Source organism: Erpetoichthys calabaricus, chromosome 18 (assembly GCF_900747795.2).
Source record: "Erpetoichthys calabaricus chromosome 18, fErpCal1.3, whole genome shotgun sequence".
Taxonomy (NCBI): domain Eukaryota; kingdom Metazoa; phylum Chordata; class Cladistia; order Polypteriformes; family Polypteridae; genus Erpetoichthys; species Erpetoichthys calabaricus.
The window spans coordinates 65,918,535-65,934,550 of record NC_041411.2 but is presented as its reverse complement, the minus strand read 5'-3'; the positions used below and the strand labels follow the sequence as shown (position 1 = coordinate 65,934,550).

The following is a 16,016-nucleotide window of genomic DNA, read 5'->3' as shown; positions in this document are numbered from 1 at the left end:
GACCGAGCCAATGGAAGAAGACCTTACCGGCTCCGGCCCCTGTGATGTCACGTCCGGGCTCGAACCAATGGCTGAAGAACAGGAGCCCGATCCCTATGACCTCACTTCCTGTCTTCCCCTTTAAAAGTCTACACCTTTTCCCTATTTGTCAGTCTTGTTCTGGACTCAGTTGTATGCACATCAGTGCTGTTTATTGGTAAAAAAACGACTTTGCAGCCAGGACACCATATTATACGGGTGGCTGCCCCAAACCTTTATCTGTTTATGTCTCATTTTTGTGACACTGGATAAATGAAAACATTCTGAAAATGCTTAGGACTCTTCATCAGAACCAAGGAAGAACGGATATGCAGATTTTGAGGTTAAGTAGTATACAACTAATTTACAATAAACTAATTGAGCACTCTAGTGTGATCATCAGAAATATTTTGGATGTCAGAGACAAATTTTGCTTTCCATTTGAACTAGGAAGTTGGTATTCATGAGTTCTTAGTAGGACATTTCAACTTGAATGCCACACAAGTCGGATTTTCTAGTCAGAAAGTCGGGAGAACCTCACCAACCCGGACCTCAAAATCCAAGATGGCGGCACCGGGCATCAACAGAAGTGAAAGCTGCAGTATTATACGGTTTATTAGCACTTTGTCTCATTTGTGCCTCATTACATCAATCATACTCACAGTATTGATTAGCTCCTATCCGTGGAGATGCTGCTACTGTATGCTGATTGGATGTGCAAAATATGCATAATGCATTGCTCAGTAGTTGTCTGATTTCTGAAAGAGCAAGCACAGCAAAGGTTTCCTGACCGTATCAGAATTGGTTTTCTGAATGTTTTATTGGAACTCGGGTGTGACTTCATTCCTAGCTCCAACATCCGACTTTCAAGGGGGATGGAACACTGCAAAAGAATGTGTTTCACTTTACGCTTACACTTACATGATATCCTCCTCGTTGACTTTAAACATGTCTTGGATGGAGCCAATCAACATGTGAAGGTAACTGGTCAGCCTTATAGATATGAGTGAGTGAATCCCACTGGTAATGTTTCAGCTCAATAATCTCAAGTAGCATTGCAAGCAGACCGTCATTGTCTTCTGGACTGTAACTTCAATTGTACTAGACGTGCCATGATTGCCAGCTTTTGAGATATTTAGGTTTGGATACTAATCAAAGATGGTTTTAGAAAATAATCTCATAACTTTCTTGCCAATTGGTTTAACCTCGGGTACGAGAGAAAATGAGGTCCATAATGGTGCAATAATGCCAAAAATGAAGAGGCAACTTGCTGGTTTCTCATACTTGTAATTCAAACTGTCACATCACCATAGCATACATAGCAACATTCCGCATAAGAAAGAAAATACAAACCTCTTTATATTTTAATTTTTAACTCTGTTGTGACTTGGTATGTCTGATAAAGTTCTGTACTTTTATGAAAACAATGTGGGAAAAAAGTGCAGATAAGAAATATTACAATGCAAACAGTAAAGTTATGACTAGCACTGTTTTCTGTTCAGGTTCTTTCTCTTCTAAGGCCAGCTGCTTTTAATTTACCTAAGGTGGAGAAGGTTTGTAATCCTATGGTGATGCCAGCTTAGAAGGCCTGCTTTGATTCTAATGACCTTGTGGGCTTCTCTTTTTTAACAGCTGCAGACTTCATTGATAACTGACTGCCCTATCCAAATCGAACACTAAATATAGATATGATGTGCAAATCCAAAATTATAATAAGTTGTGATAAGCCTATTGGCATGCCTCTTAAGTTCACTTAGCAACCTGACTGGCATATGTATGTGGATAAGAAATTAGCACATTGGTACTCTAAGGTGGTTAAGGCTGGCTCACGTTAGACTTACACAACACTAACCACTTTTCCTAATTAATGTTAAGCACTGAATTGCATGGCAGCCAGTGTGACCTGAGTTGACTCCTTAAATCCAGGCAGGAGTGCCTTCTGTGTATGGGTTTCCTCCAAGCAATCTTACACTCAACTCAAATAAATGTTGTCGTGTTTATTGGCGGTGACCCCGGGTTGATTATTCTTGCATCTGTCTGGCTTTCTAATTTGGTTCTCCTTCTGAGAATAAAACACATATACAGTAAATTGAGAATGGGAAATTATGGGCTGGGTGGCTCTTTTGGATTGCTTTTAATGCCAATGCTCAGAGGGCATTAATTTACCCCACAATTAATCATGATAATCTACAAATGGAAATGAATTAGTAAAAAAAAGTGTTTAATATTTCAAAAGATGTAATTATGGCATTATGGTTTCTGATTAATCAAATACATCAATCCATGTATGGGTAAAAGCTGTTTAGATCAAAAACAGGGATCAGCATCATTAGGTACATGGAACCAATCCTGTACAGGGCAACAGTCCTGCTCGGGGCACCACTGTGAACAGAGCCACCCTCTCTGTGCCAATCACACCTTCACCATTCAGTCACAAATTCATTGTACTATAGGAGCAACACCATAGTAAAAGGAGGAACCCCATGCAGAGTTCAGAAAATTTGGATAACTCCATGTAGACAGTGGAAAAGCTAGAATGTGGTCTCACCCCCTTGGAGCCAAGTGGTAGCACCACCATGAATTAGATACCTGGACAATTAAATTTGGTTGACTAAAATAGGAACATGCAGTGTATACAATCTCAATAATGTCAAATGCATACAGAATGTTTCCCAAGATGCTATGTAGTTAAATGTATTCACTGCTAACAATCCCAATCTGGAAAACAGCCTTCCAGTGTTTACTTAATATCAGGTATTTAACTTCTTCAGGGTGTGTTTAGTTATACATTTGACAGAGATACCTTTAACATACATACTAGATACACTTTGTCCAAAGTGTCTGAAAAGATTCGAGTCCTTCCCTGATAACTTGAATTTTTAATCTCCAAATTATTTTTTATGGCAGATGGGCATATAACTGGGAAGCTCCATAATGGTCAGATGATTTCCTCTTACCTACTTTTATACACGATTATCTGTTGTGACAGTATATCATTTTAGGAATGAATAACTTCAAAGTACAGTAAAGACCTGGAAAATGAGATTATATTTGATTGAACGATGACAACAAGTCACCAGCAAAGTGATCTTGGTGAAACAAAATTATATGAAACTGGGTGACATTTCTAATGCCACACTTTTTGTGTGAACTCTTTATTTTTATTGATGTCCAGAGTTTTATTACAGGGTCTTATTTAGGTTGTGTTACACCTGCCTGTGGCATTTCTTTTGTATTACGTTTAAGTAAAGTTTTTTGGACAGGTGCCAGATACGAATCAACATTGCGGACCACAGGGGTCAGTTCAGGACAAAGGATGGGGCAATACAAGGTCCATTCCACCATAATAAATGATAAGACTATAAATATAACATCAGGTCATGTCACTTGCAGAAATTCTCAGATGATTCTGCACTTATGGGGTGTAATGATAAGAGGGATGAGACAGAAACAAGGAGCAAAGAGAATTGTCCACATCTTAAAATCAGCAAAACCGAGGAAATGGTTATTGACTTTCACAACACCAAAGAGCCTGTATGTCCAGTCACTATTCAGGGAGTGGATGTAGAGGTGGTCCACTCCTACAACTACTTGGGGGTCTACATTAATGACAGGTTGGACTGGTCTCATAACACAGAGAAACTATAGAAGTAAAGGGAGAGCAGACTCTTCTTCCTTAGGAGATTGTATTCCTTTAATGTGGTAAGTGACATCCTACACATCTTCTATAACTCTGTAATGTGATCTTCTACACTGTAGAGTGCTGGTCTGGGAACATCACTTCATGAGAGGCCTACCAAATCAACAAACTATCTAAAATGGAAAGCCCAGTTATAGGACGCACATAGTAGGTAATAACAAAGGAGAGAATGAAAACAAAACTATGGGGGCTCCTCCATACCAACAGTAATATGTCTGCATAACGCCTCCCTGTGACTGTGACAGCCAAGTCAGAACTTTTCTTTCTTTTGAATTTTTCTTGCTTTACAGTAATTCCAGTGTGGGTTCAGACCAAAGTGTGGTGTTTATTTATTTATTTATTTAATTCACTTATTTAAAGAACTTCTGTAAAAAGCCAAATTTCCCTTAGATAGATAGATAGATAGATAGATAGATAGATAGATAGATAGATAGATAGATAGATAGATAGATAGATAGATAGATAGATAGATAGATAGATAGATAGATAGATAGATAGATAGATAGAAGTAATCTATCTATCTATCTATCTATCTATTGTCACGCACGCGCGCATGGGGAGTCGCAGAACGACCCGGGAAGTAGCGCAAAAACCGAAAGCCATATGGGATGGACAGGCAACTAACCTTTCTCTCTCTATTTTCCCAGAAAGAAGGAAACGCCGACACCCTGAGCTGACTCCCGTTCCTCCACTTCCGCATCATCCTTCCCTCTCATGACGTCAGGATCCCAGAATGCACCACAGCTCATTACCCAACATTCCTCTGTTTATTTCCGGTCCCCCCCCTATAAATGTTCCCCCATCACGCCATCTTATCGTTCAGTAGTGGCTATCGAATGTACTCTGGACTGTATAACCTTTTTTTTGCATTTCTGTACAGTATACGGGGCCGGAAAACCCCAAACCTTTATGTGCAGTTTTGTCTCTTTGTTTTACACTATCTATCTATCTATCTATCTATCTATCTATCTATCTATCTATCTATCTATCTATCTATCTATCTATCTATCTATCTATCTATCTATCTATCTATCTATCTATCTATCTATCTATCTATCTAAGTGTCTTTGTGTCTGTCTTTTTACTATGTCTGTTATTCCAAAAGATGGCACATCACAAATATTTTTAGTAATAAAATGCATTGCATCTGTTGTTCAAACAGAGTGCACATCACAAACATTAACACTGCTTTTACGAATCCAATACCAAATTGCCTGTAACAAAGACATTGCAAGGTGCTCTGCAAACGTTAATGCTCAGGTTTACGTCGACTACTTGATTTCAACCTGTCGTAGACAGGTAGCACAGCTACTTACTAATAAGATTATAAACTCCAGCAGGAGCAAGGTACTGTATGTAGTCATACCAGGAGGTAAGATGTGTTGCCACCAGAGGGTGGTAACGGTAAATGTGTTTCGAAATTGCCCAAGTAGTAATTACTGTACATTATGGATAAGGAATTGTGGACAGGGTAATGAGATCATTTCATAATATGACAGAACCCCTCACAGTTTGACAATTTATGTTCTGCAGAATACCTGGGTGTTACCCCACCATTATAAGATGAAATGGAGCTGGGGTTGAAGGAACTCAAGAGGATGTCCCTGATCATGGAATTAACCCTTAAGTTGTTTTATGATGGAGCTTAAATTCAGAGTCTGATCAGAGGCCGATTGAGAGCTGAGTCTGGAGGGGAGCTGAGTTCAAATGATGGAAGGAAAAATAGTCCAGATGATCATAAAGGTATAATAAATGTTGCAGAAAAGGAGCTAGAAAGAAGAAGAGAGGGTGGGTGAGAGAAAGAAATGTCTCTGTGGTCCTGAAGTGAGAAGTGGACAATCCACACCCCCAGATAGTCTGGAAACTGTCCCATATTTTCAAGATTGCTTTTTTATATTATATTTTCTTGTCCTGTTAGTCTTTTTCCTGGAATTTTTTTTATAATATAATGCACCTTGTTTTTTGGTTCAGCTTATCCTCTTGGCTTCATTCTAAGTACTTTCCTACAGTTTCCAGTACTAGATTAGACTGAAGGACGCTGCACCATGCAGAGCCTCTAAATATAAAGGCTAATAGAAAGAAAAGGAAAAAGGGAGTCGTATTAGACCTACATGTTATATATTCGGGACGTCTGTGCTCTAAAAGATATTTTAAGTGTGTGCCAATTTACCTAGAAGATATTGCCAAGCTACAGTGGCACACAGAACAAGAGTCAATCTTTGTTTGCCTGTCTCTGTTGCCTAATGGCTGTGCTATTAACAATCTATCGCAAACACACTGTCCAAGAACATTCCCAAGGACTGGCCCCGCATGACTTGTTCAATGTTCACGCCACACGCTCCTGAGATTTTCTCTCCCCAACCCTCTAGGAAACTTTCTTTTATAAGTAAGGAGAATTTGGTAAACTTTTAAAACTAATCAACTACTAAAGAAAAAAAAAAAAAGTCCACCTTACCAGCCTGAGGCCAATGCCACGTCACTGGTAGAACAGGAATTAGAGACTCTATGCACTTGGTGTTTAGCGTCATGATTTATGGCCATAACAGGAATGACTGCACAAGTGGGGGTCTTGTGTTGCCAGTTTAAAATATTCACTTTGACCCTGTTTTATTTTGGAGCTTTTACTTAAGGATGCAATATAGCTATATTAGCTTCTAATGCATACTGTCTTATCAAAGGTGATGGGTGTTTTCCTCCGGTTACATAAAATAAGCAAAATATCCACATTTTTAGCCCTTAAAATGTCTTCAGAATTATTCTGAATATATCAGCTAAATGAAAACAGCAAGTAATATTTCAACTGTGATGTTACTTGATGAAAACACCTTTAGTTGGTATATTACAACAATGAAAGTGGCAGGGATAGCCAAGGGCTAAACAATGGAAGGTCATCGGTCACTCAGGACTTTTTCTTTCCCTATGGTGATGTGCTATGAGAATTAAAGTGATGCCATTTGTGATGTCACATCTTCCCACTTTAGTCTGTCAAAGTGTATTTCGAGTTGGCCTTTTGGGCGTTCACTTTCAATGTTGGTTTGCTAATTGATTCATACAAAGGTCACTTTCATCATCATCATCATTTATATAGCAGAAGTCTTTATCCAAGCCATCTTACAAAGCAAATTAAAATACAAAGAAGAATGATCAGAAGGTGCAACCATCAAAAGCAACAGAGAGCAAGAGAGAGTAGTAATGAAATTATACCTGCAAGTAGATTAAGACAAAAACCAGCATCCTAAACTCTTCGCTAGTACAACATAATAAAAATGACAAGAAATGTATAACGTGAGTATCGCATCACTTCACATATAACACAAAATTACATATCTGTCAGACCAAAATATTCTTTCTTTTTTATATCAAGAAATTAAGCGGGTATTGTGGTAGCGCATGGTTAGGGCTGTCAGTATGTGGCGGTGGGGTCCTTGGTTCGAGTTTGCACATTTTTCTCCATGTCTGTGTGAGTTTTCCTCCAGTAGTCTGGTTCTGTTCCCACAGTCAGAAAGGCGTGCAGGTTTGATTACTCTGTAACATTAAAAATTAGCTCAGTTGTGAGCAGGGGGTAGGGTTGTGCATGTGTGCCCTGTTCCAGGGTGTTTCCTGCCTTGCTGCCTATACTGCAGGGATAGGCTCACGTCCCCCATGAGCTTGCATTCGATTAAGCAGTACTGAGCATAAACGAAGAAATCAATCAAACATCCAGGATTACAACACAATTTGACAAAATTTGCTAACAATCTTGTCTCTACGTTCTACCACTTGCAAGGTCATCCACATTAAATTTCCCAATGGAAGGCTTGTATCTCCTCCGACACATGAATGCATCATTAAGACATCCATGTCTTGAACCAGTAAAGCATCACACGCACTGACACTACCGCCACCGTGCTTGACAGATGGTACGAGATACTTATTTGATATTTAGTTTTTCACCAGACATAATAACCCCCATAAAGTCTGCAAATATTCCCGTTGTTGAGATCTGCTAATGGAACATACACATACACTTCTCTGAAGATATAGTTCCCAATTTTGCATAACAAATTCTGTTGTTATTACTTACAATAGGGACCTAATCAATGACTTTGTTAAATGGTGCGAATCAAACCACCTACACCTGAACACCAGCAAAACCAAGGAGCTGGTGGTGGATTTTAGGAGGCCCAGACCCCTCATGGACCCCGTGATCATCAAAGGTGACTGTGTGCAGAGGGTGCAGACCTATAAATACCTTGGGAGTGCAGCTGGATGATAAATTAGACTGGACTGCCAATACTGATGCTCTGTGTAAGAAAGGACAGAGCCAGTTATACTTCCTTAGAAGGCTGGCGTCCTTCAACATATGCAATAAGATGCTGCAGATGTTCTATCAGACGGTTGTGGCAAGTGCCCTCTTCTACGCGGTGGTGTGCTGGGGAGGCAGCATTAAGAAGAAAGACGCCTCACGCCTGGACAAACTGGTGAGGAAGGCAGGCTCTATTGTTGGCATGGAGCTGGACAGTTTGACATCTGTGGTAGAGCGACGGGCGCTCAGCAGGCTCCTGTCAATAATGGAGAATACACTGCATCCACTGAACAGTATCATCTCCAGACAGAGGAGCAGCTTCAGCGACAGACTGCTGTCACTGTCCTGCTCCACTGACAGACTGAAGAGATCGTTCCTCCCCCAAACTATGCAACTCTTCAATTCCACCCGGGGGGGGGTAAACGTTAACATTATACAAAGTTATTGTCTGTTTTTACCTGCATTATTATCAATCTTTAATTTAATATTGTTTTTTGTATCAGTAAGGTGCTGCTGGAGTATGTGAATTTCCCCTTGGGATTAATAAAGTATCTATCTATCTATCTATCTATCTATCTATCTATCTATCTATCTATCTATCTATCTATCTATCTATCTATCTATCTATCTATCTATCTATCTATCAATACATTTTCTGACATACACCTCTGTTGTAAATTACCTAATTACTATGTGTCACATGTTGCTGTTGTCACAATTAGTGATATCATTCTTAGCCTACGTTGGCTATTTTGGGACATTTAACCACTGCTGCTCTAGATGAACTGAACTAAAAGCTGCAAACATCTTTAAGGTGCTTGAGACGTTCAGAAAGCTGGATATCATCAGCAGCAGCTTAGAGAATTTGCATTTGGAGGTAAAATTAGCCTCAAATGACCAAGGAAGGGTCTCTAGAACATGTTCAGAGTTTAATGTTATGGACTTTCAAACACCTACAGCCAAATGACGCATAACAAGGCACAACAAACCTGGACTATGAAGAATAATTTTATGGTATCGGCCTTTACACCTTCCAGAATGAAAGACTGTCAGCCAGTGGTTATGACAATAAAACATTCAACTTGATTGAACATCAGAACCCTTTGAAACCTTCATGTTAACTTATTGAAGGAGCAACTTGTACAACAGCAGAATGGGCAAAGAGCCGCAGCGAGGATAAATGTAAGGGGAAAGGTTTTCAGAACTTCCCTGCCTCCTATATAATGAAGAATGTGCAATCGCTTTTGAATAAGATGGATAAATGAACGGTCACATGTCATATTCAGATGCTTCTTGCTCCAGATGCTGTTTTAATGTTGGATCTGATACGATCAGACAAAGGGGAAAAAAGGCAGACTGGACACCTAGGGGAATAAGTAATGGTGTAAAAGTGAGCATGTTACAATTGGAACTTAAATGTGTAATCTAGACATTTAAACACTGACTGTCAGAATTTGTTCATGTTACTGCCAAGAGAGATGACTTTCATCCTCCTTATTAATGTTTATATTGCTCCCTCTGCAAAAAAGGACTCAACAAAATAAATTATTAATTTTGTCATCAGCACTTTAAGTATGAATCGCTCCAATCCTGGAATGGGGGTCACTTCGACCAAGAAAACTTTATGTCAGTCAATCAGTCATTTTCTAACTTGCTTAGTCCGTGAACAGGGTCATGGGGGTCTGCTGGAGCCTATCCTAGCGAGCACAGGGCACAAGGCGAGGAACAAACCATGGGTCAGGACTCCAGTCCATCGCAGGGCAAACCCACACACACACACACCAAGCACACCCTAGGGTCAATTTAGGATCACTGATTCACCTAACCTGCATGTTTGTGGATCAACAAGATGGATCTGCTCTATTCAAATGTTTAAGATGCCTATGAAAGTAAAACGTGTGGCACAACTGGGCAGATCTCACCATAATCTGATCTGTCTTATTCTCACCTACAAGCCTGCTATTGGATCGAAATGCATCTGTTATCAAGCCAGAAGTTCTTGTGCGTGGAGGAGATTTTTTTTTATAGTATTACTAATTTTGTTCAGCGTCTGTAAAATCTTAATTTCCATAGGGGACAAATAAAGTATTATCTATCTATCTATCTATCTATCTATCTATCTATCTATCTATCTATCTATCTATCTATCTATCTATCTATCTATCTATCTATCTATCTATCTATCTATCTATCTGTCTATCTATCTATCGCACTTCATGTCACTCCCAGTATATTCTTTGTTTTGACTCCTGCATTCATCCATGTTTCTTTGCCCTGTGTCCTGGGCTTAGATTAAGGTTACCATTTCACTTGCATGTTGTAAAAAACATCTAACGGTAGTTGTCAGGCAGGACATCCAATTATAAAAAAAAAAAATATTTTTGGGGACAATCAGTTAACCTGGGTGAACCCTGAAAATGCCTGTTAAACAAGCAGAGAGGGGTCTGTCCATTTTCTGATCCCGTTATTTCCTAATGCAGGAAGTTGTATGTGGGAAGTAAAGTGAATTATCATTAATCACGGTGATCACGAGAGTGGCCAGAGGATGTTTACTGTATTCTGTACATGTGATAATGATGATTAGTGATGAGCAATACTGACAATTTTCTATTTGCACAGAGTTTTTCACAACTTCCACTAAAATTCATTTTGCTGGTAATTTCTCAATCGCAAAACCTGAAACTCACAAAAGAGTTGTTTTGGGTTTTAAAAAGCACATCAAAACACACCATCATGCATGTTAATGTGTTTTCACCACAGGAGGACTACTGCTGACAACCGCCCACCACCATTACTTAGCAATTGCCTTATCCTAGTTGAGGATATGCACACTTGTATATACTATATGACAAGTGGACACATGTGGAATCAATCCATGAAAAGACTTCCTGACAGGAATTAAATGCCTTGCTTCTTTCAGATGGCATGAATATTATTGACATCCATCCATCCATCCATCCATCCATCATCCAACCCACTAGATAGATAGATAGATAGATAGATAGATAGATAGATAGATAGATAGATAGATAGATAGATAGATAGATAGATAGATAGATAGATAGATAGATAGATAGATAGATAGATACTTTATTAATCCCAATGGGAAATTCACTATATCCTAACTACAGGGTCACGGGGGTCTGCTGGAGCCAATCCCAGCTAACACAGGGCGCAAGACAGGAAACAAACTCCGGGCAGGGCGCCAGCCCACCACAGAGCTATTATTGACATGAAACCTAAATACTTTGAATTTTTTTTTTTGTGAACAATGTAAATTCAATTTTGCGCAAATCGCTTCACTCGTCACTAGTCTTGATCTCTGAAATTAGCCAATACATTTGTTGTAGCAATAATGATATGTTTGCTTGCAACCTATTTTATATTTTCTTGGAAATTCACCATGTGGACAGCTTAGTGAAACCTTTTTTTTCCCCAGCACCCCATGATGCTTTGCAAAGCCAATGTGCCATCACAGAGCTGTAGCAGTCAATATTGAATGAGATAGCCCCTAGAGTATATAACGGTAATTCTAGAAGTGGGCTGAAGACCAGTGGAAAATTTACAAATACATTTAAACACAAAACACACAGGCAGAAGGAAACTGGAATTATGTTGGTGTCTTAAAGGTAACGTCTTTTTGTATGTACTTGCATGTGTGTAATACATGAGGCTGCCTCTTTATTAACATTACCCAGAGTGCTGTGCATTTGATGCAAACAGGAATGAGTGAAGAATCTGTGTGTTTTAGTGTTGTGCTTATTTGATAGCAGCAGGAGTAAATGAGCAAAAATGTCAAGGGACAAAAACAAATGATACACTTTGATTTAAGAGAGCTCACTACCTGCTATTGAATCTGTGGAGGGCAATCCTTAGCGAACATATGTTTCCTGTCTGCCGCTGACTGCAAGACCTTTTACTGTTCTCATGTTTAATTCTATTAATTTTATCTTTAGGTGACACAGTGGCAGTGCTGCCTCACAGCTTAGGTCACATTTTTGGCCACAGTAATCAGTCCAGCATAGTTGGCAGACACTTCCCAAGCCCTCAAGGACATTTACAAGACCATTGCACCATTATAATCCACTCAACACTAGCTCAGTTTCACCTTCCCTAGTGACTTCACTGTGTATAGTTGAGTTTGGCAAAGTTCTCAAACATTTAAACTATTTCCCCAAGTAGGGCTCGCTCATCACTACTGAATGCTAATGATGACCCTGTACAAATATATACCTGTGTATCACCAAGACATTCATTCTAATTTGGTCTCTTGTGGGTGTGGGTGTGTGTAAGTGGGCCCTTAGATTCAAAGGCTCCTTGTCCAGGGTTGCTACCTGCCTTTTCCCTGATGTTGCAGGGCCAGGCTCTGATGCCAACCCCAAGACCCTCATTTGGATTAAGCATGTATAAAAATGTTATATTTTGAAAATGTAAAATACAGAATATACCAAAATTTTCAAAACATTCTTAGCTTGCCAGTGTGAAGGGAACTACTCCATATAAAACAGATTAACCAAATTCAAGAAGATATGTCTTCTTCCCTTTGCCTCATCATATATCGCATTATTCAAATTAGGAATCGGATATGTTTGGAAATAAAAGGACATTTTATTGTTAAGAACACCAGAACTCACTGACCTCCAGCCGCAGCCCGGCCAAGTGCAAGCAAAAGGCTTCTCTCCCGTATGTCTCCTCAAGTGAGCTTTCAGATGACTGCTTTTGGTGTACATTTTGGTACATCCGGGAAAAGTACATTTATGCATTTTAATCAGTTCTGCTGCTGGATTTTTCTGATATTTTTGTCCCATAACAACTTCACTTTGGCCTGTACTTCCATCGCCAATGCCCAAAGGCTTGGCTGCAATAGGAACTGGGGCAATGCGAACAAACTTGGAGGATATGCTGAGGTTACTGGACTGCACCAGTTGTGGAACCAAAGTATACGTCTGTCCTTGAATATTGACCAGGAGCTGTGTAATTTTAATGTCTGACTGGGATGGCGTTGAAGCATTTGTGTTCTGTTCCTGTTTAATCTGAATAGGCTGAATCTGCAGTATAACTGGAACACCGCCATCCAAGGCTACTTCCTGACTAGAACCTCCATCCTTTTTGACAGAGTTGCTAAGATGAGTACTTTTGGTTTCATCAACGCACTTGCTAGGCACTATTTGGTCTTTCTGTTGCCCAGTGAGTAAGGCCTGGCTGTTATTTTTTGAAGAATTTATTTCCGCATTACCCTCCTTCAGCTCCATATTTTCTTCTAGAAATTCTTCAATTTCCTCCAGAGTAGGTTGAAATGGGCCAGAATCCTCCATGTCTACAGAAAATAAAGGAAATTCAAAGTTTTCTTCTTTTACCGGTACATGAGTGTCCTTTCTGTCCCATAAAGTTCCTTGGACATTCCCTAATGAAGCCTGAGACAACAGGTAGTCAAGGATGCTATCTTGACTTTCTGCACTTGAAGTGCTCCCATAACTGGAGCTGAGTACCTGAGAATCAGGGCTGGAGCAAGAACGGAAGCTCGAAGAGTCACTAAGCTCATCCTCGGAAAATGGAGAGGGCAGCATTTGATAGGTGCTAGCATCAGTCACCATGTCACCCACGAAGCCAATGGAAGATGCAGTGGGCAGAAATATCTTTTTACTTGATAGCAAGTGATCCACCATTCCTGGCTGATACCTCCGGAAACAATGATCAGGAATTTAAACACAATCCAGAGGGAAGAATGGGAAAAAAAAATAAGTGGACTTCAGGGTACTCACTTGGAGTTCATCCCCACCTACAGGAGAAAAAGGAGAAAAGTTAACGATAGCAATTACAGCATATAGGGCCGCAGCAGAGACCCAAACCCCAGACACACTGTCACCAAATATAATCATGGGTTCAAAAAGCTTGTTTATTTTTAACAAAATACTTTCCTAACTGTCTCAATTCCTTCCAAATTCTCTTCCTCTTCTTCTTCTTTTTTCATCCTTTCTTCAAACCTCTACTCCTTCCCAAGCAAGCATTGTCCTTTCCCTCACTCAACTCTTGCTTGACTGAGTATGGAGGAGCAGCTACTTTCATGCAGGACATGGCAGTACTTCTGGTGCCACACACTGCACTCAGGAAGCACTACCAGATAAGTTGGAAATGTCACAAAGTAAGCAAGTCTTCTCCCAGAAGTATCCTTCAGTGGAACATGAGGAACCAACAGGGTTGTCCTCCAAGACTAAAGCCACCCCAGAGGAACACTGTCACCTAGGATATGGAGGAATCAGCTGTTTCTCAGAGGCACCCTTCCCCTATCTGTTCACTATTCCTGCGTCACAGCTGAAGCAGCACCCAATCCAGGTTGGGACACCTATATACCCCTGCTGTTGAGCTTCCAGGCAGAGGGGGCATCATACAATCCAGACAAGATGCCTGTCCGTCCATTATTTTGTCCGTCAATACAAGCCTCTTGGCTGTGAGGATGAATGTTGAAATCTCTGTCTTGGGACAAACTTCCATCCCTTAGAAGTCATTCTTCCTCATGGCCTCCCGGCTGGACAAGACAACTTCTATTGTCCCAGAATCGATGCTACCCCATCCAATTTATGCTGGTTATTGCATGACTCAACTTTCATAATGTAATTTTTTAATCCACTTTAATTAAAACTTCTGGAAAATTTGAAATAGTGACAGCTTTCTTTCTTTCTTTCTTTCTTTCTTTCTTTCTTTCTTTCTTTCTTTCTTTCTTTATCTCTTTATCTCTTTCTTTCTTTATCTCTTTATTTCTTTCTTTATGTAAATGTTATTTGTTCTATATGTTAATTATATTATTCATTATGTGATAGATAAGGGCGGCACGGTGGCGCAGTGGGTAGCGCTGCTGCCTCGCAGTTGGGAGATCTGGGGACCTGGGTTCGATTCCCGGGTCCTCCCTGCGTGGAGTTTGCATGTTCTCCCCGTGTCTGCGTGGGTTTCCTCCGGGCGCTCCGGTTTCCTCCCACAGTCCAAAGACATGCTGGTTAGGTGGATTGGCGATTCTAAATTGGCCCTAGTGTGTGCTTGGTGTGTGGGGTGTGTTTGTGTGTGTCCTGCGGTGGGTTGGCACCCTGCCCAGGATTGTTTCCTGCCTTGTGCCCTGTGTTGGCTGGGATTGGCTCCAGCAGTCCCCCGTGACCCTGTTTGGATTCAGCGGGTTGGAAAATGGATGGATGGATGGATTATGTGATAGATAGATAGATAGATAGATAGATAGATAGATAGATAGATTCTTTAGGCAATAATTAAAGAAATACATGGCTGGAATGTAAAAATTCAAATTCAATGATTTGTTTTTACTTTCTTTCTGAATTACAAACATTATTTAATATGTTGTTCTGACTTGGTAATAATAGTAATTACGTCAACTGACTATAGCAAGTAATCTGAACTCAATTACATTAATTCACTTATAAAAAAAACAAAAAGTATGCTGTGGTAATATAATACATATGAAAATGCTAACAAATTTTGAGATAAGACTGTTTGTAACAACTTAAATGTGTGAAATATTGGCAACTTAAAAACTTCTATTCACAGTTACATTAACTAGGTACATTATGCATAAAGGTCATGTGAAGAGAAAATTTCCCCTTGAGGATTAATAAAGTACATGCAATCAAATCAAAGGAGCAGCATAGTAGCATGGCGGTGTGACTCTACTCTGGATAATGTAGTTTAGAAAATTAATGGATGGATGGATGATGCCTAAAATACTTTTACATACTGAGAAAAAGTACTTTGGAACTTTTTCTGTGTGTGTTTGTGTGTAGCCAATCTAAAATATTGGGGTTATACTGCTTTATACTGCTAATTGTTAAGTAAATAATAATTAAAAAATACTTGTATGTAAAGGAATAGCTAATTCACCTTACCCATTGACATGTATTGGATTTACTTAATTTTAACCGAAGCTGACATAACTCAAAAGCTAGTTTTGTTGATCTGAAACACTTGTTTTTATACTAATAACAAGTTTCCTTTATTCCTATAACCTTTTTTTTC

The 16,016-nt window shown here is 39.7% G+C and overlaps 1 protein-coding gene across 1 annotated transcript in view; it reads right to left on the bottom strand.

Moving 5' to 3' along the window:
- Positions 1 to 13,810, bottom strand: part of klf15 (Kruppel-like factor 15) — a 29,417-nt gene extending 15,607 nt beyond the window's left edge. Inside the window, exon 1 of the mRNA XM_028824416.2 lies at positions 12,642 to 13,810. Coding sequence (XP_028680249.1) covers positions 12,642 to 13,669 — 1,028 coding nt within the window. The 5' untranslated portion in view covers positions 13,670 to 13,810. The remainder of the gene's footprint in view (positions 1 to 12,641) is intronic.
- Positions 13,811 to 16,016: the final 2,206 nt, after the last annotated feature.